At 49.9% G+C, this 23,113-nt stretch overlaps 1 protein-coding gene across 9 annotated transcripts in view; it reads left to right on the top strand.

The window, feature by feature from the left end:
- KIF3C (kinesin family member 3C) overlaps positions 1 to 22,907 on the top strand; it is a 46,212-nt gene extending 23,305 nt beyond the window's left edge. For all 9 annotated transcript variants that reach the window (XM_045844475.1, XM_045844472.1, XM_045844477.1 and 6 more), the window contains 7 exons: positions 7,235 to 7,336; positions 8,034 to 8,156; positions 9,290 to 9,408; positions 9,865 to 9,981; positions 19,885 to 19,993; positions 20,164 to 20,336; positions 20,511 to 22,907. In XM_045844475.1, the coding sequence (XP_045700431.1) occupies positions 7,235 to 7,336; positions 8,034 to 8,156; positions 9,290 to 9,408; positions 9,865 to 9,981; positions 19,885 to 19,993; positions 20,164 to 20,336; positions 20,511 to 20,604 (837 nt within the window). In that variant the 3' untranslated portion in view covers positions 20,605 to 22,907. The remainder of the gene's footprint in view (positions 1 to 7,234; positions 7,337 to 8,033; positions 8,157 to 9,289; positions 9,409 to 9,864; positions 9,982 to 19,884; positions 19,994 to 20,163; positions 20,337 to 20,510) is intronic.
- Positions 22,908 to 23,113: the final 206 nt, after the last annotated feature.

Below are 23,113 nucleotides of genomic sequence, written 5' to 3' on the forward strand. Positions count from 1 at the left end.
CTCACACAGGCAGAAACATCCTCAGCAGCCCTGCCTGGAAGAGAAGGCAAAGGGGCTTTGAGCTTTCCTATTGGTTCCTTAGCTGGCAGAGGTGCAGACACCAAATGCTGCTTCTCTCCAAGGTGCCTTCCTGCCAGAACCTGTGGGAGAGGGAAAGCACACTGGACTTAGAACTAGGAGGCTTCTGTTCAAATATCATTTCTGCTGTTTACTGGCACCATGACCTTGAGCAAGTCGCTCCACCTGTCTGAGCCTGAGTTTTCTTTTATGTCAAATGGGGATCATACTCGTTATCTCATAAGGTTCTTGGGATGATTAAATAGGATGATTACTGTAAAAGTCACCTAGCCCAGCTGCAGCACATGGCAAGTTGCATCTGAGATTCCAGTCTCCTGCAAAATGTCATAGAATAGCTGGCAGCGGCAGGGCAAAGCCTGCATGGCTTCTCTGTCCTTGTAAAATTATACTTGATCGTATCTTCTCAGCAGAGTGACTGGCTGGGCCTGGCTGTCTTTGTTCTGGCTTCCCGCATCAGCACTTACTGAGTACTGGGGCCTTCTTGCTTCACCTTCTGGTTTTACATGTACTCCAGTTGCTCCCGAAATAGGAAACGGTGAGCCTCTGAATATCCCAAGCTCTGTCTGCAAGTGGACATGGTCCCTATGGTGATCTTGGCCGTTGTCATAGCAGCCGACCAGCCTCTAACACCTAGAATCAAGACTAATCAAATTGGGAAAGTATCTGGGAAGTACATAGTCAATAAAGGAGCAAATGCTGTTAAAGATTCCTTGATTATGAACTCCAGGCTTAGAGTACTCCATCTCTGGGCCTCAGTTTCCTCATTTGTAAAGCCAAAGGGGTTGGGGTGGATGTTTTTCTGAGGTCACCTTAGTTACCCTGTGATTTGTATCCCTCTAACCAGAGTCAGATCATGGTGTCCTGGAGCTCCCAGCCCATCTCTCCCACCCCCCAGCTTCTGCAGACCTTTTAGGTGCATTGGACGTATGTAGAACCAGTAGAGCCAAACCCAGTCCTGCCCACAAGCTCCACCCACCTGTACCTCTTTGCGCTGAGAGATCACAAAGATAGCATTAACTCAGGCAGCTCAGAGCTCCAGAGAACCTTTTCTAGAGACTAGAAACCCCATATTCCTGGCCTTCTGCTTAGTACCCCCAGCCTGATATGGGCCTACGCGTTTGAGGCACTCCTGTCCCTCCCTGCCCTTCATAGGTGAGAGTTAAGGGCAGAGAACTCTTGAGGAAAAGGAGGAGAGGGTATCCTTAGAGAGATGGGAAAAACAAAAAGCAAAAGCAAAAAACAAAAACAAAACCCCATTTCAAAGCAAAGAATTGAAGCTTGTGCATGGCATATTTCAGAACGTGGGTGCAAAGCCAACATCATGAGTTGAGAGTAGGTGCTAGAGGGCTAAGACCTTGCACCTGGATCGAGGCCCACCCACAGATTTGTGCCAGGGCCAGCCCCTCTTCTAGCACAATGCAGGGTCTGTTGGGCAGGCTTGGCTGATAACGTGGGCTGGACAAGTGGGCAGGACTTGGCAAGTAACAGAAAAGGCAAATTAAGTTGTCATTCAGACCACATCTGTGCTGGGTTCTGGCGGGGCAGGAGGGAAGCACGGGGACAACGAACAGGCAGGATGGGGCGATGATAGGCAGCCAGGCAGCATCCAGGGACCCTCTTCATGCAGCTTGGGCTCAGCTGGAAGGAGAGATTCTGAAGCAGAGTTCTAGGTCCAAGAAGGAGGTCCATAACGCAGGTAGACCCTAACGAAGGTGGATTAGCGAGAACCAACACAGAGCCTGTGTTGGAACCTGGGGCCTGGTCGTCTGGGCTGCTGCATCAAATTCCGGGCCTGCTTAGCAGCTCAGATTCTGCCTCTGCCCCATAACGTCCAGATGGGTTGGTTACCCAGTTCTTGAACCCCTTTGGACATGGTCAGGCAGAGTTTTGACTAAGGAGAGCGTGGGACTACGTGTGAGTAGCTAGAGAAGGTGGAGGTTGAAGAAACAATTGTTTTGAATCAGAGGTCTACTGCCTCACTGAAAAATCACGCCCAAAAGTATAAAAGGGTATTTTGTGAAAGGGGAGGTCAGACTTCCACAAGACCTCAAAGGTATGGGGAATATAAAGTAAGTAGAGAGGCTTGATTTTAAATCTGTTATTATAGATGATTTTAAAAATAATGAGAACACTTCATGCATATAATATTCTAATGAAAGTGGTTCCATTATCATAGCTGGCAGTTGTGTAAGTGGCATAAACCACTAGAAAGGTTATTGGACGGTATCTTCTAAGACACCCAGAATGTTTGTAACTCTTTATCCACTCTTGAAATTTCCTGCCAAGAAAGTCATGTAAAAACGCAAAAAATTATATGCACAAAGGTGTTTACAGCAAACATAATAAACAATTAATAATAATCTTATAATGGGGGCTAAATATATTATAAATCATCCACTCTAAATAGTATGCAATCATTAAACTTGTAAACATTATGGAAGTAACAGACACTGCCTGAGATATGTGATAACGTGTAAATAGCAGGACATAAGCTTCTATTTATACCATGTCTATAGATATGAAAAAAATGGTGTATGCATATGGGAAATCTAGAAAAAAATGGGAAATAACAGAAGCTGATTAGCTAGGTGAGAAAATATGAAGTCTTTTCTCATTATTTTGGTGGTCATTTTGATGTAAGTGCAATTTTTTCTGAAAGGAGAGGAAGACAATAAAAGGTTAAAAACATGTCCCCAGAATAAACTGTTAAGCATTTAATTCCATGCTCCCGAAATATCAGATCCCATAAATTTATTACCTTCTGTACAGGATAGAACTTCCCTTTATTTATCCTAAAATCTCAGGATATAAGCTCTTACTCCATGTTGCAGGATTGATTGGAAAAGTCTGGATCTTCGCTTTTCACACCTGTTTTGATTGTAGAGTTTCCAGGCCTATTCTCTTCACCTTCCTTTGTCTTTGCAGAGTGAAAAAGAGGCCTATTTTTCAAGGTCTCTTAGAATAGCCCTTCTCTGGTTTTAGCCGCCTTACTCTGGATCTTCTCTCCTTCGTGTCCCCAGAGATGCAGGGAGGGGACCGTGTGCAGGACTCCAGATGCGGCTACATACCGTGGTTTTCTATTAGGGTAGAACGATTTCTGTTTTGTTTCTAAACAGCCTTCATGATGGTGGCCGGCCAGATGCTGTTGACTCTTTCAGCTGTGGCAGCATATTAAGCCGATGTCTTGTGGGAACAACAAACATCGACTCTCTCCTCAACCCTCCCACCCCTTTTGGCTTTTAACTGATGGCTCATAGCTATCATTTAATGAGAGAGCTCCTAGAGTACGTTTTCCCGAAATGTCCAGCCATAACTGAAGCTCCTCTCCTGCCTGTGTTGACTCGCACAGCTGAGAAGTCCTCCTGTGCCCGACCACCTTCAGGAGGATTCAGGTGCCTCTGTGAGGGTGGGTGTTTCACCAGTGCACACTTTCCAGTGGAGACCAGCCCCAGCATTTAACATTTGAGCTTTTTTCCATCTCCACAGAGGCCTGTTCATTTCTGTTTCCTTTTACTAATCCACTTTTCTGTTGTGAGAAAGTACTTCCCTTTCTCCGGCTCCTCACATGCTCTGTGATTTTGAATAACCTCTAATGAAGAACCTTGCTGGAAGCATGTTAACCTCTAAAGTTCTAGCCACTGGCTTCTCCATGTACTGTGATGACCTTGGAGATTAGTGAGATATGATTTTTTCTTGCTGGAAACATGCCCCCCGCCCCCCCCCCCCCGCCTCCCGCCTCCCGCTCCACCTCTGGCCCCAGCAAGTTCTGCTTTTCTGCTTCCCGAAGCACTGAACACATTGTCTGCAGTAGAAAGAGCATGGGCTTTGGAGCCAGGCCAGCCTGGGTCTGGATTCTCCATTTATATTTAATGGCCACAATGTGACCTTGGATGATTTACTTAACCTCTCTGAGCTCTCATTGGAAAAATGATGGCGCTAATAATATGCCCCTTCAAGTCACCTGGGATCTCGTTACAAGGCAGTTTCTGATTCACTAGGTCTGATAGGGCCTGAGATTCTGCATTTTGACAGGCTCCCAAGTGATGCTGATTCAGGAGACCTCCAAAGGCAGTGAATCTCATGTTTGACTGCATGCTGAAATCACCTGGGAATCTTTCAAAATCACCGATGCTTGGACCTCACTACCTATCCCCCCTCCCGTCCGCATTCCAGTTTAACTGGCAGTGGGGTATAGCCTAGGCACTGGGCTTTTTGAAAGATGATTCTAATAGACATAGAAGTTTGAGACCCATTGCTTAAAGGGTTATTAAGAGGACTGGATCTGAAAAACCCAGCATGTAGTAGGTACCTAGAAAATAATGGCTTGCTTTTTCTTGGTTCCTTGTCCTGTGCTTCTTGCTCCGCCCCAGTCTTTAAATCAGGCAGGAAAAAAAAAACAAGACATCTCCTGTTGTTGCCTGTGCCTGCCTTTCTTGGGTCTTCTCTGGAGCGCCTGGCCTAGGAGTTCTCACAGCCAGGAGTGGAGGGGCCCAGGATAATGTGCTGGGCCTGGCATTTGGGAGTTTTAAAAGCTCCCCGGAGATTCTCATACGTAACCCAATTAGAGAACTAGTGTGTTTTTATTAGGTAGCAAAGAGTGAAGAACACGAGTTACATAAAGTGCCAAGGGAAGTGCAGGGACTCAGGGCTGGAGTGGACAAGGGTGTCCCAGAATGCGGTGGTCCCTCAAGATTCCATTCCCTGTCGTTAAGAGGGACCAGTCATCCGCGGCCCAGAGCACTAGGTGGCTTCCTTGTGGATGAGAGAGAGCTGCTGCCTTTTCTCCTTCTCCCTCTTCACACCCAGCCTATCCCTCCCACTAGGTGTCCCGGGTGCCCAGACCCTGCTGCTCTGCCCTTTCATCCTGCAACAGTGAGTGTGGGTTGGCCCATTGAAGGAGGAAAAGCTGGGATGAGGGACCCCAGAGAAGGGACCCGGAACCCCCTTCTGGGTCAGCCCCAAGGATTCTTTTCAGTTCATCAGACACGGATGAGCACTTGCGGTGTGCTTGGCGCTGTGCTGAGGCCTGACACTGAGACCCGAGTCAGACATGTTCCTGCCCTGGAGAAGCTCGCAGGGGAGAGAGAATGTGCACCAACAATGGGACGTCGTGGCAGAACACTAGGAGAGTGTCCTGGTTATTGAGGAGGCCTGAGGGGGGAAACGTGCAGATTGGAGGGAATCAGAGAAAAGCTCAAGCTGTGTCTTGCAGGAGAAGTATCCGCTCTCCGGGGGGACGTGGGGTGGGAAGAGAAGGCCTGTGTCGTGAAAAGGCAGAGCACACAGGGCGCTGGGGTTCCCGTGGTGGAGCTGGAGTGCAGGGCACACGGTGGGGGGAGGGGAGGCTGGGGCAGCCCGGGGCCTGGACTGCCGCAGACTTGGGGGGTTATCCTGTAAGGAGCGGGGCCACTTGAACTGATTGCAGCAGAGGGGGCACGCTCAGAGTTGCATTTTTGGTGGATCCTTCTGCGTGTCATGTAGAGATGGATGAAAGGGGAAACTGAGGCAGTAACTCGATCGTGACTGATTGAGGTGAGTCCCGAGGATCTCATGAAGTCAGCAGGTATCATGAAGGTGAAAAGGTTGGAGTGGTGTGGGCCACACCAGGAAGACAGACTCGATGGGATTTAACCAGCGACCGAGGGTGCATGAGATGTGGGGTGGACACCAGGGTGAGGTAGGTAAGGTGCCCAGCACACAAAATTTAAGGAGTTTCCCACTCAAGGGTGGTGCAGGTGCCAATCTTGAGGGAAAAGGAAGAGTCTAGGATGAGTTCGGGTCTGTGATGTATGGGGGCATGAACAGTTAGACATTTTAACCCAGCAAGGTCAGGGTTGGTGGGGGGAGGTGGGTGTGGCAGGTGACTGTGGCGTGGCAGTGAAGACAGGCAGCCACTGGAGGGCGCCCTTCTCTGCAGCAGCTCTCTCCTTGGCCTCTGAGGGGTCCTGGGGCTGCTCTGACTGACCCAGTTTTGCTCAGTGCCCTCTGGCACCTTCACATAATCCAACTTCTGACCTCCCAGAAGCAACTCTTAACCCCAGTCCTCCTCTGTCCCTAGTGATGAGGCTCTCACGGGTGACACAGGGGTCCCCTTCTGACAGCATCCCCTGCTTTGAGAGCCCTCAGGCAGGTCAGCAGGTCCCACTGGGAAAAATTCCACTGCAGAGGCAGCCAGTTTCTCCTGGTGGCTCAAGGTGATTTCGCCCTTCCAGGAGGCCTGGGATGAATTCAGAGGACAGCTGGGGTGCCCTGGAGCAGCACCCCCTGTGAGGAGCAACAGTATAAATGCATTTAGTGTAGTCACAGTGCACACAGCTTACACAAATCTGTAATCACTGAAGCTTCCAATGCAGCAGGCGTCTATGGAATGTCTGTGGCGAACACGGGCGAGGAGCTTCCACAGAGCCCGGGGATGGCGGGTTTGCCAGCTACCTGCACGCCCTCGGGCTAGTTCCTCCAACTTCTTCCTTCGTTCAAGAGGGTAACAGTGCCTCCCTCTTAGGGTGAGGGCAGAGGTAATGTCTGTTCAGGGCCTAGTTCAGTCCCTGGCAAATACTGCTCAGCAAATGTTTGCTAGGCACCCCTGTTCACAGTCGGTTCCAGAATTTCAGATGTGAGAACTCAAGGGGGTCACCGGGCCAAGGCTTTGTGGTTAGTGGGTGGGACCCAGGTCTGTCGGGGCATCTCCAAAGCTCGCGTGCTGCTGCGGCCCCGTGTGCCCCTTGGTGTGGCGGAGTCTTCTCCTCTTGGCTTTTCCTCTGCTTTCCACATCAGCCCACAACTAGACTTTCCTGGTGCCCGTGTTGAGAGACCCTTCCTGTTTCTGGTGACTCCCTCCAGTCTCCCTGTCCCGGACAGCAGCTGGGTGCTGATTGCCAGGATTAGGTTGCCATCTGCACACCCTCCTGGGCTTGGTGAACCACCTTCCATCTGGATCCCAAGCAAAGAGATCAGGTGCCCTGCCTTCCCTGAGGGACTCCCTCCTCTTTTTCTCACCTACCAACAACAAGAACCTTGGGCTGGGGCCCAAGAGGCTGGAGGAAAAATCTCATTCTTGGGGAGGGCCAGGAGGCCCCATCAGGGAAGCAAACCCTCAACTTGGGGACCCTGCGGCGCTTCAAATAGCCTGTCTCCAAACCTCTTTGTGTCCCCCCAGGCCATGGAGAGCAAGCTGCTCATCGGGGGCAGAAACATCATGGATCACACCAACGAGCAGCAGAAGATGTTGGAACTGAAGAGGCAGGAGATTGCTGAGCAGGTAGGGCTGGGGCTTCAGGTCCCTGGGGGCACATGGCCTGAAGGTCACGTCTGAGGGGCATCTGCCCAAAAGCCCTCAGAGAGTCAGGATCCCTGGAACAGTGCTGGGACCCTAAGACGTGCTGCCCTGGGTTCCGTGGGCCTGCCAGCCCAGGGCCTGTCTCTGGTGGGGGACCTGCTAGCTGGTGGGTGACAGAAAGTGGTGGCTCTCCACCACATCGGCCTCCGCTGCACCTGGTACGAATTCCGGGGCCTCCCACAAGGGCGAGAGTTCTTTGCCAACTGTATGGCTGTCCTGAGTCATCACCAACCACGACTGGGTCTCACCAGTCCACTGTGATACTGCACGGGAGACGAGGAGGCAGCTGGGAAGCCCACGTGACGGACACCTGTTATGTGTGGTTGACACCCCTGGAATGTGCCAGCAGCGGTTAGTTAGGGCCGGGGTCTCCGTCCACATGGACAGTGTCTGGCAGAGGCACGGCTGTGTGAGCTGAGAAGAAAGTTCGGAGAGGCTCCACTGAGGACAGGGTGGGAACGATGGATGGGGGCCGCAGGACGCTCCCTTCTCCCTCCTGGCGGCTGTGGCCACAGCGAAGCCGGGTCCCGTGAGAGGCCGAGTGAGCCTGTCCCTGAGCTCCCGCAGCCTCCCCGCTGCGGGCTGCGGCTCTGAGCCCCTGTGCCCTGCACTGGCCTAGAAACGCCGTGAGCGGGAGATGCAGCAGGAGATGATGCTCCGAGACGAGGAGACCATGGAGCTCCGGGGCACCTACACGTCCCTGCAGCAGGAGGTGGAGGTCAAAACCAAGAAACTCAAGAAGGTGAGATGCCACAGCAGGACGGGGTCAAGGTGTGAGGGCCCGGCAGCCTCTGCCCAAGATAGTCACCTGCCCAAGGGGTGTGTGTGTTTTAGGGCCTCTTCCCACTTGCCTTGAACTGCTGAACCCCAGTCACATTGCCTGGGCTGCTGGGGCGAGGCGCGGGGAAGGCACAGGTCTGCTGGGGTGGAACAGAGTCTTTTCTCCCAGGCCCCCACGCTGGGCCTGTTAGGCTGGGAATGCCACACTGTCACTTCCTGTCTCCAAGGCTGCTGTCCTCGTGGTCCTGGGTAACTTCCCCCTTTGCAGCGTCACCAGTGAGTCACAGTTTGGCTGGCCCGGCCTGGAGCAGGGCCAGGGGGACAGTGAGGGAGCCTGAGGAGACTTGGGCCTGGCGGGGCTCCAGGAAGGAAACACAGGACCCTCGAGGGTGTGTGGAGGGATGAGAATATCCGGCCACCAGAGTCCTGCAAAGCCCATGGCCAGGGAGAGGTGTGTACATGAGGATCAAGGGCAGGAAGCAGCAAGTTTCGGCCTGGATTCTGGGAAGAACCTGGAGAGCTTCTTAGGGTTGCTGAGTGGCTGCCCCAGGGTGGGCCAGGCAGAGGCCTAGTCACAGTGGCAGTTTCCAGGGACACACCTCTCTATGGTTAGAAGTGGGACTGCAGGACCAGTGCTGCCCCCTACACCCCCCACTTCAGAGAGCCCCTGCAGAGGCGGGAGTGGGGTGGGTTCAGCCTCCAAGCCCATCCTCTCCCTGAGCCCTGGACTAGCAGTCCTGTACTTGGGTGCTGATTCTGGCTTTTCTGTTAACTAGTTGTGTGTGACCTTGAACAACCCTGTGCCTGAGGTTCCTCACCTATAAAAAGAGGGTGTTGGACCAAGAGGTCCCCAGAGTCTCTTCGAGTCTGAACATTCCACACTGCTGATGGCAGCTGAGAGCGGGCAGGGAACAGGCCCCAGTGGAGGAGGGACAGGACAGCCTTCGAATAGCCTGTCCTGCCTCGTGGTGGGGTAGCCAGACGGAGATTCAGACCCCGCCCTGGCTTTGTCCCGGGCTGAGCTGGTGGACCTTGAGCCTGCGGCTGTCAGGGCCCGAGCTGGGTGGCCTCTGAGCTGCACCTGTCCCCACCCAGCTCTACGCCAAGCTGCAGGCGGTGAAGGCGGAGATCCAGGACCAGCACGACGAGTACATCCGCGTGCGGCAGGACCTGGAGGAGGCGCAGAATGAGCAGACCCGGGAACTCAAGCTCAAGTAGGCTCCCTGCTCTTCCCCTCCCTGGTCCTCACAGCCGTCCCTTGGGCCCCAGGCTTCTCCCTAACAGCGTCTTCTTCCTGGAGGCCTCATTCCAGCTGCCACCCAGGAGTTCGTGAGCCTTAGGGTTAACATGTGGAGGGATGAGGGAGAACTTCTGGAGTTTCTCCTACCTCCCATTTCCTCCTTCCCTCCGCAGTCTGCAGTTGACGAATGCCCCAAAGTGCATGCTGGGTGCTGTCCTCAAGGCACCCCTGCAGCCCCGAGCCTGCACTCTGTGCATTAGAAGAACTGATTTTCCAGTCTGTTATTTCTATTGGGATCCCCCCAACTTTTTGTTTTTTCCACCTGTGTTCCCTCTGCCTCTTTGCTTCTTACTTCTGATCCTTCAACTTCACATATACCTGTGGGGCCTCTCTGCCCAATTCCCCGTCTCTGCCTCATTCCCACTCCCAGGTACCTAATTATCGAGAACTTCATCCCCCCTGAGGAGAAGAACAAGATCATGAACCGGCTTTTCCTGGACTGCGAGGAGGAGCAGTGGAAGTTCCAGCCACTTGCGCCGGCCGGAGTGTGAGTCCTGTACCCAGTCACTCGGGCCAGGGGCCTGTGGGCAGACCGAGGCTTTTACTATGGACTGGTGAGGGGGACACAGATGGAAGGGGGAATCTCAGGACCTAAAGTAGGGGTCTCCGTGAAGGAGAGGTGTTGTGATGAAAACAAAGTGTCTCTCTCGGTGGCCTGGGGTGCAGAAAATACCCCACAAGGAGCCTGAAGTGGGGAGGAAGGGCACTTCGGCCTCTTGGCAATCCCAACGAAGGCCAGCATTTGGCCGGTCTGATGAATATTCATTTGTCTGGTGCCAAGAGCAGCAACAATAGTTAGTATTTGCCTTACTGTGTGTTGGGCACTGTGGGGGACTCTGCAGACAAAAGGTCAATGAGACACGGTCAGCACCCAAGTCCAGTGGGGAATACAGAGAAGTAAGTAGATCAGGAGATGAGAGAGGTGTGTCCAATCTTCAAAGCCTCACCCAGCTCCGTGATTCAGCATTTCCACCTGTTTCCACATCCTAGCCCTTAGGTGCAGTTGGCGTCTGTTGGGTGGGTGTGCAGCTCCCTCTACTGGTGGCCACGAAGAACAAAGCCAGGCATTCAAACCTAACAGAGTGACTCCTTACTCAGCTGGACCACAGTCCCTTAATTGAAAATCTGTTTATAAAGGCATTTAGGAGGCTGAATACCAATGCACTTTCCCAGAGATTCTTTGTTCTCTCTCTATCCTAGAAATATTAATGGCAGGATAAGGCAAGAATCTGCCCAAAGCTGGGGTGGGAAGCTGGCTGCGTAGGTCTACAGCTTCTCACTGGGCATCAGATGCCTGCTCCATCTACCTTCTAAAAGGCTGATCCTACCCAAGGTGACACCAAGCAAGTTTGTAAGTAGCAAGTTCATGAGCAGAAGACTTTTCAATGGTGTCACTTTGGACTTAAAATCTACCTTTCCAGTCTAAGTAGAGACCCACAGTAGTGCAGCATCTAAGGCAGAGATTCTCCACCCTGTCTGAAACTAGAATCACCTGTGAGTTGGGCTTCAAAGAGTCTGATTTAAAGGATCTTTGAAGGATCTCAGGACTAATTTTTTTTTTCTAAAGCTTCCAGGTGAGGCTTCCAGCAAGGAAGCCAGACTTAAAAACTACTACTCTAGCGCCCTCTGCTGGAAGGAAATGCTAGTGAAGCTTCTGCTTAGAAAAGTTCCTTAGTTTCAAAGTTTCCAGGTGGAGGCATTTCTTTATGTTGGTTAGATAATGAGAGAGAATCTGAGAAGGCGTGCGTTTTTAAAGTTTTTATTTTGAAAAATAAAAATTTCGAGAATAATACAAGGAATTTGCATATACCCTTCATGAAAAATTCACTGATTCATATTTTGCCACCTCTCACTTTATTCATTCCCCAGCCCCCACCCCAGCATCTGAGATTAAGTTGAAGATGTCCTGGCCCTTTATTTATGTTTCCTCACAGTGAGGACGTCATCTCACGTAACCACAGTACAATAATCAAGGTCAGGAAAGGCTGTATGGACAGTACTGTTGCATTATATAGGCAATGTTCCGTTTCAGCCAGAACGAGTGATAGCCTGCAGGCAGTGCCCTGTGCCCTGCCTCCCCACCCACACCCACTTGAGGTGGCGCGTGGCATTTGTCATGCCTCTTTAACCCTTTAATCTGGAGCTGAGAAGGGATCTTGATTTGAGTTTTGCCATTTCGTGCTTCAGAGTTTATTCGCTTCTCAGAGCGCGGCCCCCGCCTCAGGCACACAGTCCCGACTGGAAAGCACGACGGGCACTTTTCCTGAAGCTGAGCTTTCTGCTCGGTGATTGTAAATGTCCATTCTTTATTTCTGTTTTTTTTTTTAAAGTTTACTTCCTTTTAAAGAACTCAAATAACTTTTAAGTTAAATAACCTCTTAAATAACTTCCTTTTTTGCAAAAATAAAATGGTTTGCATACGCTGAAAAACCATTCACATACTTTTGAAATTAAAACAGCTATCTTAAAGTAGCACACTTTAAACAATATGTATTCTAGACACCAACATGTACATTGGTGTCTTTGTTCACGGTGCGACTGCTGCCTTCTCCAGTGCCTCTCTGCGGCTTCAGAGGAGAATCTGTGCTTGTCTGTGCGTCTCAGAGAACCCGCTGGCAACGGGGCTGGACCAGACACCGATGCGCGTCTGCAGTGCCCTCCCCACCTTTCCTGTCCTCTGCCCCCCCCCGCCCCCACCGTCCTTCTTGCCGGAGGAAAGTGACCCAAGGAAAGAGGCAGTGAGTGTTTTCTTTGCCACAGGAAAGCCAGAAAACTCTGCCTACTCCTCAAACGCTTCTTACTTTAGCTCTCTCTGTAGTATCGTCTCCCCCGTAACTCCTTGGGAAGAATCAGGTCTCGGTGTTGTCTGGAATTGCTCCCCAGCCCGAATTTGCGGGTCTGTGTCACCAGTACTTCTGGCTGGGTCCCAAAGGACTGTGCTCCCTAAACACTTTATACTGGACATGTAAAGATACACACATATTTATAAGTTTTTTAAAATCATGGTTAAGTGTATTCACAACTTAACCATGCTATTTTATATGTGTGGACCTGTTCAGAATACACACAGAGCATGTATTCTGTACAGGCAATATCCAATAGAGCTGGGTGAGGGTAAAGGTATTAAGGCAGTTCTGACATATCAGTGTTCTCTACCACACTCAGACACAAATGATGTAAATAGTTATTACAGGTTTCTCTAAGAAAAAAACTCTGATATCTAAATTACTCCCAAAAGAGTTATTAACAAGTACCAGATGATCAACTCCATGCAGTTCTCAATCACTGCTGTACATTTTTTCTTTTTTAATGTGACTGACCATTTTGCTATGACTAATAACCACAATAAATAACACTTATCTCAGAGCCTTTATTAAAATCACAAAAATGCAAAAGAAAAGTAAAAATAGACCTAGGAAGACTTTATATGAAACAAAAGTTTTAATTACTTTTTCTAAAGGAGCAGTTGGTGGTCAAACTAAAGTGAAAACAGTTCTCTCATAGTTGGAATTCCCACTGCAGTTCTGACTCGGCTCAGACAGCCAGAGGGCCGCTTCGTGGTGCAAGAGCCACTGGCCCCACGCCCTCCTGTCCCAGAGGAAGCCTGAGGGTGGGGCCGTCGTTGGGTGCAGCTTCCCCCATGTGGGGGAACCGTGGCCTCAGGCTGCAGAGCAAGCTGCCTCCCTGGAAGGGGGGTGCCTTCCCTTAGCATTGGGTCCCACCATTTGCAGCATAACTTAATAAGGGCTGAAAAACTTTCTTCCCAAAGCACATTTAACTCCTCAGGACCTTGTCCCATCTGCTCGGTTCAAGCGTGGAACAGTTGGCTTTCCTTTGGCCTGGGTGTTCCAGGGAGAACACACTGTGGCCTTCTGCTCGAGGGGTGAGGAGAGCAGCCTTGTTAGGAAGGAGTCAGTACCTGGTGTCATGCTGTCCCGTTAGAAAACTCTTGTTGGAGAAGTGTATTTCTGCTCCTCCAGCAGCAAGCGTCTACCCCACACACTCTCCCCAGCCTGTCTCTAAAACAAGGGGCTATTGCCGAGCAGCTCTTGAAACACACCCACATCCGCCGATGTTGGAGGTCCCTCCCTTTCTCTGTCTTCTCCACGTCTCTACGTGGCCGCTAGCTGATGCAGAGAAACTTCGGGTGAGGTGCCTTCCATAACCACGAACAATTTTGTCTTAATGTTACTTTGAAAAAATATTTTTTCCACCAGCTCCAGCAATAATTATTTTTCAAGTATGACTTTAATTTCTCACAAGAGACTTTATTTTTAATTGTGTTTACACAAAGCTATCTTCTAAGGTTCTGTAGCCCATGGCAATGTCTGTAGCCCATTGTTCACATGCAGTTCCCAGCATCCCGTCTGCAACGCCAGCCCTTTGGCTGTGCAGCCTGGCTGCCCTGGATGCTTTTCAGGGGCACCATGGGACAGTCAAAAGAGACTGGACTTCGGATTTAGAACAGTCTGAATCCTGGTCCCTGCTCTGCCACGTGTTGCTGGCCTTGAGAAGGTTTTCTAACCTCTCTGAGCCCAAGTTTCTTCACCTGTAAAGGTGGGCTAACACGTGGACCCTGCAGGACTGTTCAGGTTGAGGTGTGATTGTGTGTGTGAGGCTCCGGGCCAACATCTGCCACAGAAGAGATGCTCGGTAAACGGTCAAATCCTACCGATAGGTTGATATGACAATTATGGGAACACCAGAGACACCAGTCAGCCTTCATCCTTAAAAGTGCCATAGAAGGGCAGTTCAGCTTATTGTTCTTTTGTTTTTCCTTTTAATTTTCTATTCGGGCTACCTCCAAGTTTAACGAGAGAACGTTCCTGACTCTAAATAGAATCAGAATAGAAAGTTTCACTGGTTTCATGATAGAGGCAACGTTGACCTCAGTAAGAAACTTCTCAGCTCCGGTTTGGGTCCCTAGATTGATTCACAGGCCTGTGAGAAGCAGGGAGGCACACCAGCTGCCCTGGACAGGAGGTGGGGCAGTGTCTTGGAGGGAAATGAGAAGAGTGAGCTTTCAGACCTGCAGGGAGGGGAGTGCTGCGAGGGGGTGGCTGATGCGGGGCTGGGAACCACACTGCAGGGGGAGAAAAGTCCGAGGTGCTGAGGCAGGTGCACGTGCAGGGCCTGGGAGGAGAACACACCCTGGGCCGCTGGGCACCTGTGTTCAGAACAGGAGAAGAAAGGGGGCGACCAGACAGAGCTGGTGATGAGAAAGGGGTCAGCCCCCAAGCTGGAGCCAAGAGTGACTTTTTAATAATATAAAGGGGAAAACCAAACAGTGATAACAGCCATCTGGAGGGAGAGTCCCGGGAGAGCTCCTAGGACCTACTGAGCGCACACGGCCTGTAGCCGCAGGCCGCTGTAGGGAGGGGTGGGTACATGCAGCCAGGCCTCCTCTCGGCCACAACCTGCTCACTACGAGGGATCAGTGGTGGAAAGGAAGCCTGGGGCAGCAGAGGGAGTAGACGGGGAGTGTGCTGTTCCCATTACAGACTCCCCTCCCCCTCCCCCATGCCACCCAGAATAGCCCTGGCATCTTTGTTGGGTCAGGCTGCCAGTTCACACTGATCCACTGCTCTACTCGCCCAGCCGTGTCCTTCTGTCCTGTTCCCAGAGCCTGCAGCCCTCAAGGCGCACCTCGGCCCCAGGCCAGTTCACGTGTCCTCCTCAGAGACAGGACAGCACCGTAAAAAGAGTTTCTGCAAAGGTTCAATTCCAAGTCTCTTCCTGATTGGATGACCTTGGACACAGAAGGCAGCATGGTGTCTGCCCTGTCTACACCTCGGGAGGTTGTTGTCAAATTCAAATGGGCTATGTAGGCTCCCCTCATAAATGATAAGTTACTATTCTCCTAACCCTCCCCTGGCCTCAGAGCTGTCTTGGGGGCGGCCCTCTCCACGGGCACAGCCTCCCGGGCTCCCCCGTAACCGGACCAAAGAGGTGGGGCTTCCACAGCCTCGTCCTTTCTTGTCTTCATCTATAGAGAGGAGTCGGCAGGGACCCCAAGGGGGTCCAGCACTCTTTTTCCACCCCTGATAAAACAAACTACAAGAATGTTCTTCAGACTCTCCCCTGCAGAAGGCAGGCCTTGTTCCCTAGGCCCCTGCACGGCCCGTCCTGGTCTCCAAGGACAGAGCGTCCTATCTGGGTTACTGGCCTGTTTCGTCTCCTCTTCTGTCTCCTAACTGTCTGCCTTTTGGCATCTTTTATTGCTCATTTGTATCCCTGCTTGAAATGAGCAAGTGGCGTTGTGAATAAATCACTACCGCAGGGGCGGTGTGCTCGGTGTTTGTGCTGTGTCCTCTCAGCCACTCCGGAGCACAGGGCTGAGGCAGTGGGGGCGGGAGGGGCGCCCCTTCCCGAGGTCACACAGCTCTCGGGGCCAGCATTCAAACCCGGGCTGTCTTCCTCCAAAACCTGGAGTATTTCTTCTTTTAATGGAAATAACGTTCTTGTTCTATCTTTTTTGTTGTTTGTTCTGAATAATAAAAATAACCCATCACACATCAAATTGCTGGAAGTGAAAAGGCTGACATACCATGAGTTGACCAGGATGTAGGGCAGTGGAAACTCTCACTGGTATAACCACTTTGAAAAGCCCCTTGGCAATATCTAGTCAAGTTGAAATGCACATGCCACATACCCGACAGGGTAGCTGTTGAAGATGTACTTGAAGGTCCCTGTGCAGAAATGTTCACAAGAGCACTGTGTTTAATAGGGTGGGGAAGGAATCAACCTAGATATCCATCAACAAGAGGATGTGTGTGTACACACATATATAATGTATATATGTTGCTATATTAAAACCTTAAAATACTCAATATATACTTAAACTTTAATAATCTAGCGCTGGCTGGTGTGGCCCAGTGGACTGAGTGCTGGCCTGCGAACCAAAAGGTCACAGTTTCAATTCCCAGTCAGGGCACACGCCGGGCTGTGGGCCAGGTCCCCAGCTGGGAACGTGTGAGAGGCAACTGATCAATGTATGTCACACATTATCTCCCTTCATTTCTCCCTCCCTTCCCATCTCTCTAAAAATAAATGAATGAAATCTTTAAAATAATAATCTAATCTACAGCTGCATGGATAAATCTAAAACACAAGCTTGTTGAGCACAAAAAAATGCAGTACATACACCATACAGTTTAAAATTTAGAAATGGGCATACAAATACCATATATATTATTTATGGAAACCCACATATTGATATGTATATGTAATATATGTGTATATGCATATCATGTATACGTGGAAACCCACATATGATATGTATATGTGTTGATATGTATATGTATAGATATACACATATGCATATGTATTTGTAAAGATAAAATATGCATGAGCCCTGGCTGGTACATGCCTGGGTTGTGGACCAGGTCCCCAGTTGGGGGCATGAGAGAAGCAATTGGTCCATGCATCTCTTGCACATTGACGTTTCTCTCCCTCTCTTTCTCCCTCCCTTCCTATCTTCTAAAAATAAATAAAATCTTTAAAAAAACTCTCATGACATTGATAAGCACTAAACTTAAGAACAGTGATTAATTCTGGGAAGAAGATAAAACTGTCTACATTTTATTTCTTTTTTTAGGTATTTTATTGTTCTATTACAATTGTCCCAATTTCCATTTGCTGTAAGTATAACAAAACGTTAAGATTTGACAAAGCTGAGTCCTGGTCGGGTAGCTCAGTTGGTTAAAGTGTCATCCCAGTGCACCAAGGTTGCAGATTCGATCTTCAGTCAGGGCACATCCAAGAATAAACCGGTGAATGCATAAATAAGTAGGACAATAAATCGATGTTTCTTTCTCAAATCAATTTTCAAAAAAAGATTTGACAAAGCCAGATGGTAGGACTACGGTAGAGATATATCTATATATATATAAAACTTTCTATGCTTTTCTGAATGTTTGAAATAATTCATTAAATATAAAGTTATTCATTGTAAAAACATTTAGATATTGTAGAAAGGCATAAAGATAATTTTTAAAATCACCCATAATCACGCCAAAAGGAAACCGTGTCCCTACTGACAGTCACTCCCCAGTCACTCCCATTCTCCCAATGCCCCAGCCCTGGGCAACCGCCAATATGCTTTCTGTCTCTACAGATTTGCGTATTGTGGCCATTTTATATAAATGGAACCATGCAATACGTAGTCTTTGGTATCTGGATTCTCCCACTTAGCAAAATGTCTTCAAGGTTCATTCGTATTGCAGCATGTGCCAGTACTTCACTCCTTTTCACTGCTGAGTGACACTCCACCCTGTGCGCGTGCCGTATTTTGTTTTCCCATTCATCAGTTGCTGGGCATTTGGGTTTTAGCTATCATGAATAGTGCTGCTGTGAGTACTTGTGTACAAATTTTGTGTGGGGACATGTTATAAATTCTTTTGAATAAATACCTAGTGGTAGTGGAAGTGCTGGTTTTTATGGTTACTCTGTGTTTAACTTTCTTTTTAAATGATTTTATCCATTCATTTTGAGAGAGTGGGGAAGGGAGGGAGAAAGAGAGGGAGAGAAACCTCAATGTGTGGTTGCCTCTCACATGTACCCAGGCATGTGCCCTGACTGGGCCGTGACCCTTTGGTTCGAAGACCGGTGCTCAATCCACTGAGCCACACCAGCCAGGGCTATGTTTAACTGTTTGAGTCACTGCCAAACTGTTTTCCAATGCAGCTGCACCATTGTACATACCCACCAACAATGAGGGTTCCAATTTCTCTACATCCTCACCAGCATGTAGTATTGTATGTCTTCTTTGATTACAGTCATTTTAGTGGGTGTGAAGTAGTTCTGATTTGCATCTTTCTAATGATTAATAATGTTGAGCATCTTTTTATGTGCTTATTGGCTACTGTATTCTCTTCTTGGGAGAAATGGCTATTCAAATTCTTTGTCCATTTTTATTTATTTATTTGTGTCTTTTACTGATTCCAGGGAGAGAGGAAGAGAGGGAGAAAGAGATGGAGAGAAATATCGATGTGAGAGAGAAACATTGATCAGTTGCCTCTTGCAGGTGCCCGACTGGGACCGACCCCCCAACCTGGGCATGTGCCCTGATGGGGAATCTAACGGGCAATCTTTTGGTTCGCTGGACATGCCCAACCCACCGAGCCACTCCGGCAAGCACTTTGTCCTTTTTTAAATTGAGTTGTTTGTCTTTTTTGATTTGTAAAAGTTATCTATAGATTCTGGATAAAAGTCCCTTATCAGATATGTGATTAGCAGATGTTTTCTCCCATTTTGTAGATTATCTTTTTGTTTTCTTTATGATGTCCTTTGAAGCACAAAAGTTTTTAGTTTTTATAAAGTCCTGTTTGTCTAACTGTTTTTCTTTAGTTGCTTGATTTTTTGATGTTATAGCTAAGAAACCATTGCATAAAGTCATAAAAGTTTACTATTTTTAATTAAAATAATTAATTAATTAAGGCATCCCTGGGTGGGCTCAAACCATGTTATTTTTAATGTTGAAAAAATATTTTATTTTTTATGCTGTGACAGTTACCCCACTTTTCCCCCTTCACCCGCCTCCACCCAGCCCGCCCCCACTTCCTCAGTCAGTCCCCTCACCACTGTCCATGTCCATGGGTCCTTCATACGTGTTCTTTGTACCACTATGTTTTATTCAGAGTTTTGTAAGATAGAGCTTTACATTTATGTCTACGATCCATTTGGGCTTAATTTCTATATTTGATGCAAGGTACGGTTTCGGTTTCATTTTCTTGCCTGTGCATGTCCACGTGTCCCAGTGTCATTTGGTGAAGAGACTGTTCGTTCTCCGTTAAATGGTCTTGGTGCCCTCACAGAAAATCAGTTACGGGGAATACGGCAGTTTATTCTGGATTCTCGGTTCTACTCCACTGATAGATTTCTCTGTCCATGTGCCGGAACCACACAGCCTCGTTACTACTACAGCTTTGTCATTAGTTTCCAAACTGGGAAATGTGAGTCCTCCATTTTCGTTCTTTTCCAAGACTCTTTTGGTTATTGTTCTGGGACCCTTGCATTTCAAGCCTGAGCTTTTAGTCATCTTGTCATGCTAACTCCTGTGGAGGAAAATGAGCAGCAGAACCACTAATCATCAGCGGTTTTGTGTGGTATGTGAAATTAGTACATGAATCCGAAAACTAAAATAAGATCAAATTTGCTTTCTTCATTCCAATCCTCAGTCATCCCTTTTCTACTGGGAAGGTAATTAAAGAAACATGTGCCTCCGTATGTTAGTCTGAGTTGTCAGCTTGCATTAGAGCAAAGGGAAGAAAATTCCGGAGCCTGCAGTCTTCAGGGCCTCCTGTCTACATGAGTAATGCTGACTTCCTCAGGAAGCCATCTCCCCTTTGTGTCTGAAGGAACCTGTCCTAACCGAGCCTCTTCCCCGCAGCAATAACAGCCAGATGAAGAAGCGGCCCACGTCCGCGGTGGGCTACAAGAGGCCTATCAGCCAGTATGCTCGGGTTGCCATGGCAATGGGGTCCCACCCCAGGTACAGGGTAAGAAGCTGGGAAGTGGAAGTGGGGAGGGGAGAGGTCCCAAGGGGGGTGGATGCTCACAGCCTTTGCTTCCTCTACCTACCTTGTCATCCCTGCTCCCCCCAACATTCACCGAGGGCCTGGAAGGTGCAGGGCCAGTGCTCACGTCCGGTGTGACCCTCCTGCCACAGGCCGAAAACATAATGTTCCTGGAGTTGGATGTGTCCCCTCCAGCTGTCTTCGAAATGGAATTCTCTCACGACCAAGAGCAAGATCCCCGTGCTCTGCACATGGAGAGGCTCATGCGGTTGGACAGCTTTCTGGAAAGACCTTCCACCTCCAAAGTCCGGAAGTCCCGCTCCTGGTCAGTACCACGCGGTCACAGTGGGTGGAGGGGGTGGGGGCTCAGGATGGGAGGCAGGGCGTTGGGGAGGCGCTTCCACAGCAACTGGGTGAGGGGAAGGACAGTCCTCACCGTTGGCTTTCCTGCACGTTCCCAGCTTCCCCTTTCACCCACCTTGGCCCCACCGCCCCGCAGGTGCCAGAGTCCTCAGCGGCCTCCACCCTCCACCGCACATGCCTCACTGGCCTCCGCTGCTCTGCGCCCTGCGACAGTGCTAGACCACGAGTGACAACCTTCAGCCCTGCGGCCGGTCTGGCCGACTCCCGGGACCGGGCAGCCAGCCCCGATCATCTCATCTGCCGCTTGGTGTGTGTGTGTGTGTGTGTGCATGTGCGTGTTCGTGTGTGCGTGAGGGGGTGAGAGCTGGCAGACCGTGCCTCTGCCGGCTCTTCTTAGCCTCCGTTATTTAATTAATGTTATTTATTCGTGGAGCTCAGTTAGTGTGGGGGGGAGGCCCTCGGCTGAGCCTGCCGTGTCACTGCATAGCCTCCTTTTCCGCTGACTGTGGATCCCGGGTCAGACTTCCAGCTCCTCGCTGTCAGCTGTTCCCAGAAAGGGGGGTGGCCGGTGCCTGCGAACAGAGGACTTTTTCTACCCGTCCCCACAACCTCCGTCTCCTCCTGTGCTGACGGGAGCAGCTCCTAAGCACTTTCTGGGACTGGCGCAATGCTGGTCAGGAGATGTCCCGAGGACGGGAGATGTCCTGACAGTGCTCCCAGCCCTTTCCGCGCCTCAGGCAACCCTGGTCGGCTTCTCGGGCTCCTTTTCAAGGACTTAAACGACCTCGCCCCCACGGCCCCTCTTCAGCTTTGCCGAGAATCCATGGCTTCCGACCTCTGCTCTCTGCCCACTTTCCCAAGCCTGGGGTGGGACCTGTGAACTGACCGGTGGCCGCCTCCTCGGACCCGCAGGAAATGGAAGTCCTGAGACGCGAACAGTCATCAGGGGAAGTCCCTCCTCCGGTGTCCCCTGTTCTGTCCCCCTCCGAGAAGTAACTGTGGTCCGCAAGTGGTCAGGCCTACTCCTTGTGTCTGAGATGCTGCTCCTTCCTGCTTCCAACGTCTTCCCCGCCGCTGCCAGGATCCCAGTTCATAGTGGGAGGGAACCGACGTCCTTGTGCCCCTGGCTCAGCAAAGGTATCGATCGGAACCTGTTGCTTCCCCCTCATGCAGCACAGGAGACGGAGACCCAGGCACAGTCGGCCAGCGTTACCGATTCCCCCTGTTTCTGAATCGCATTTGTTGGGCAGTTTTGTTGGAAACTAACCCCTTCTTCAGCATTGTGCAAACTGGTCCCTAGGGAAGTACTCTTCATCTCCCTTTGTGACATCCCAAGATGTCTCTAGGTATCTTAAGTGATAAGTAAATTTCTACCAAAAAAAAAGAAAAGAGATTAATTTTCATTGACTTACTTTTTCAGTGTGCATTTTGGTGGAGGGGTGAAAAAGCAATCATCAGAGAAAACCAGTGGGTCAGGATTTTAACGTGCCCTCATAGCGGGAGTCTCCGGTTCCTAGGATATGCAGAAGTTGGTCACTGGGATAAAAGCATAAAACTGAGTGCTTTGCCTGAAATTTGATGTTGGGGGGAGGGCGATTATCTGGTTATTCTCTTTCCATCAAGAAATTAACCCTTTTACACCTTTCCAGTTCTGCTCTGAGGACCAAGCTATGGTTGGGCTTACATCGATGATGCTGTTGTTTCTGCTGTAATTGCTGGGCTAGATGGTGGGGCAGCTCAGTTGCCAGTTGCTGCTGTCCATCAAGGAAATCACATTTTCTGTCAGAGCCCCAGGGATTATTTGAGACTCAGAATTCAGATACTAGATCCTGCTGAGGCTGGGACGTCATGTGTAGAAATGCCCCAGGTGTCCTGGGGACGTCCAGGCCTGCCTTGAGCAGCGTCTCCCAGTGACTTCTTTCACGTTTGTGGATGAAATAGCACGTGTCACCCCCCTTCACCACTTGGACACATTGACTCTGCATTGTCTGGTTGCGTGACCCTCACAGTCTTATAGCACAAGCCACCCAACATCACCACCCCTGGTCTGAGGGCTGGGCCCGAGGTGTGGTCAGAGGAGGAGCTCCCGCCTGCGGTTTCGTGTATGTGTGTATGTATGTGCGTGTCTGTGTGTTTAACTCCACAGGGGACACTCTATACTCAGCATAAGATATGCTGGGAACAGGGCCACCGGGGTGGCTGGATCTCAGTCTCTCTGTTTCTCTCTCTCTCTTCTTTTCCTTTTGATGTAGCAGACATTTGGTTAACAAAGTAAGGGCCTTGATTGGAACAAATTTCCACGTCTGTTGCTATGGTCTTTATTTAGGACAACAGCTAACAATGCAGTGACCCGTATATTACATATGTAATATATAAATATATATATGTAAAACATTGCCCCCTGTCTTCTTGGCTTAGGATGAGGCCTGTCTGTTGAGCTGAAGTGCACCTGCAGCTCCGTGCAGCCAGCAGCCTGCAGGCCCCAGCCCTGTTCAGATCAACACAGTCGATAATAAAGGAATGAGTATCGTTACACAGTTGGTTGCCTGCCTTCTCTTCCCTTTGTTTCTTCCTACTTTTACTCCGTCTTTCATTTTCTCCCTTCTCTCCCTTGTTTTTTCCGGTGTGGGATCAGTAGCATGGGGAGCCCAAGCTGCAGTTACCAGCACCTTGGCTGCTTAATAAAGGGACCCGTCGGCCCAGCAGGGCTGAGGGGCAGGTCCCAGGCTCCAGTGTGAA

The sequence above is a fragment of the Phyllostomus hastatus genome, unplaced genomic scaffold (assembly GCF_019186645.2).
Source record: "Phyllostomus hastatus isolate PE091 unplaced genomic scaffold, TTU_PhHast_1.1 phas_contig_402, whole genome shotgun sequence".
NCBI classification, from domain to species: Eukaryota; Metazoa; Chordata; class Mammalia; order Chiroptera; family Phyllostomidae; genus Phyllostomus; species Phyllostomus hastatus.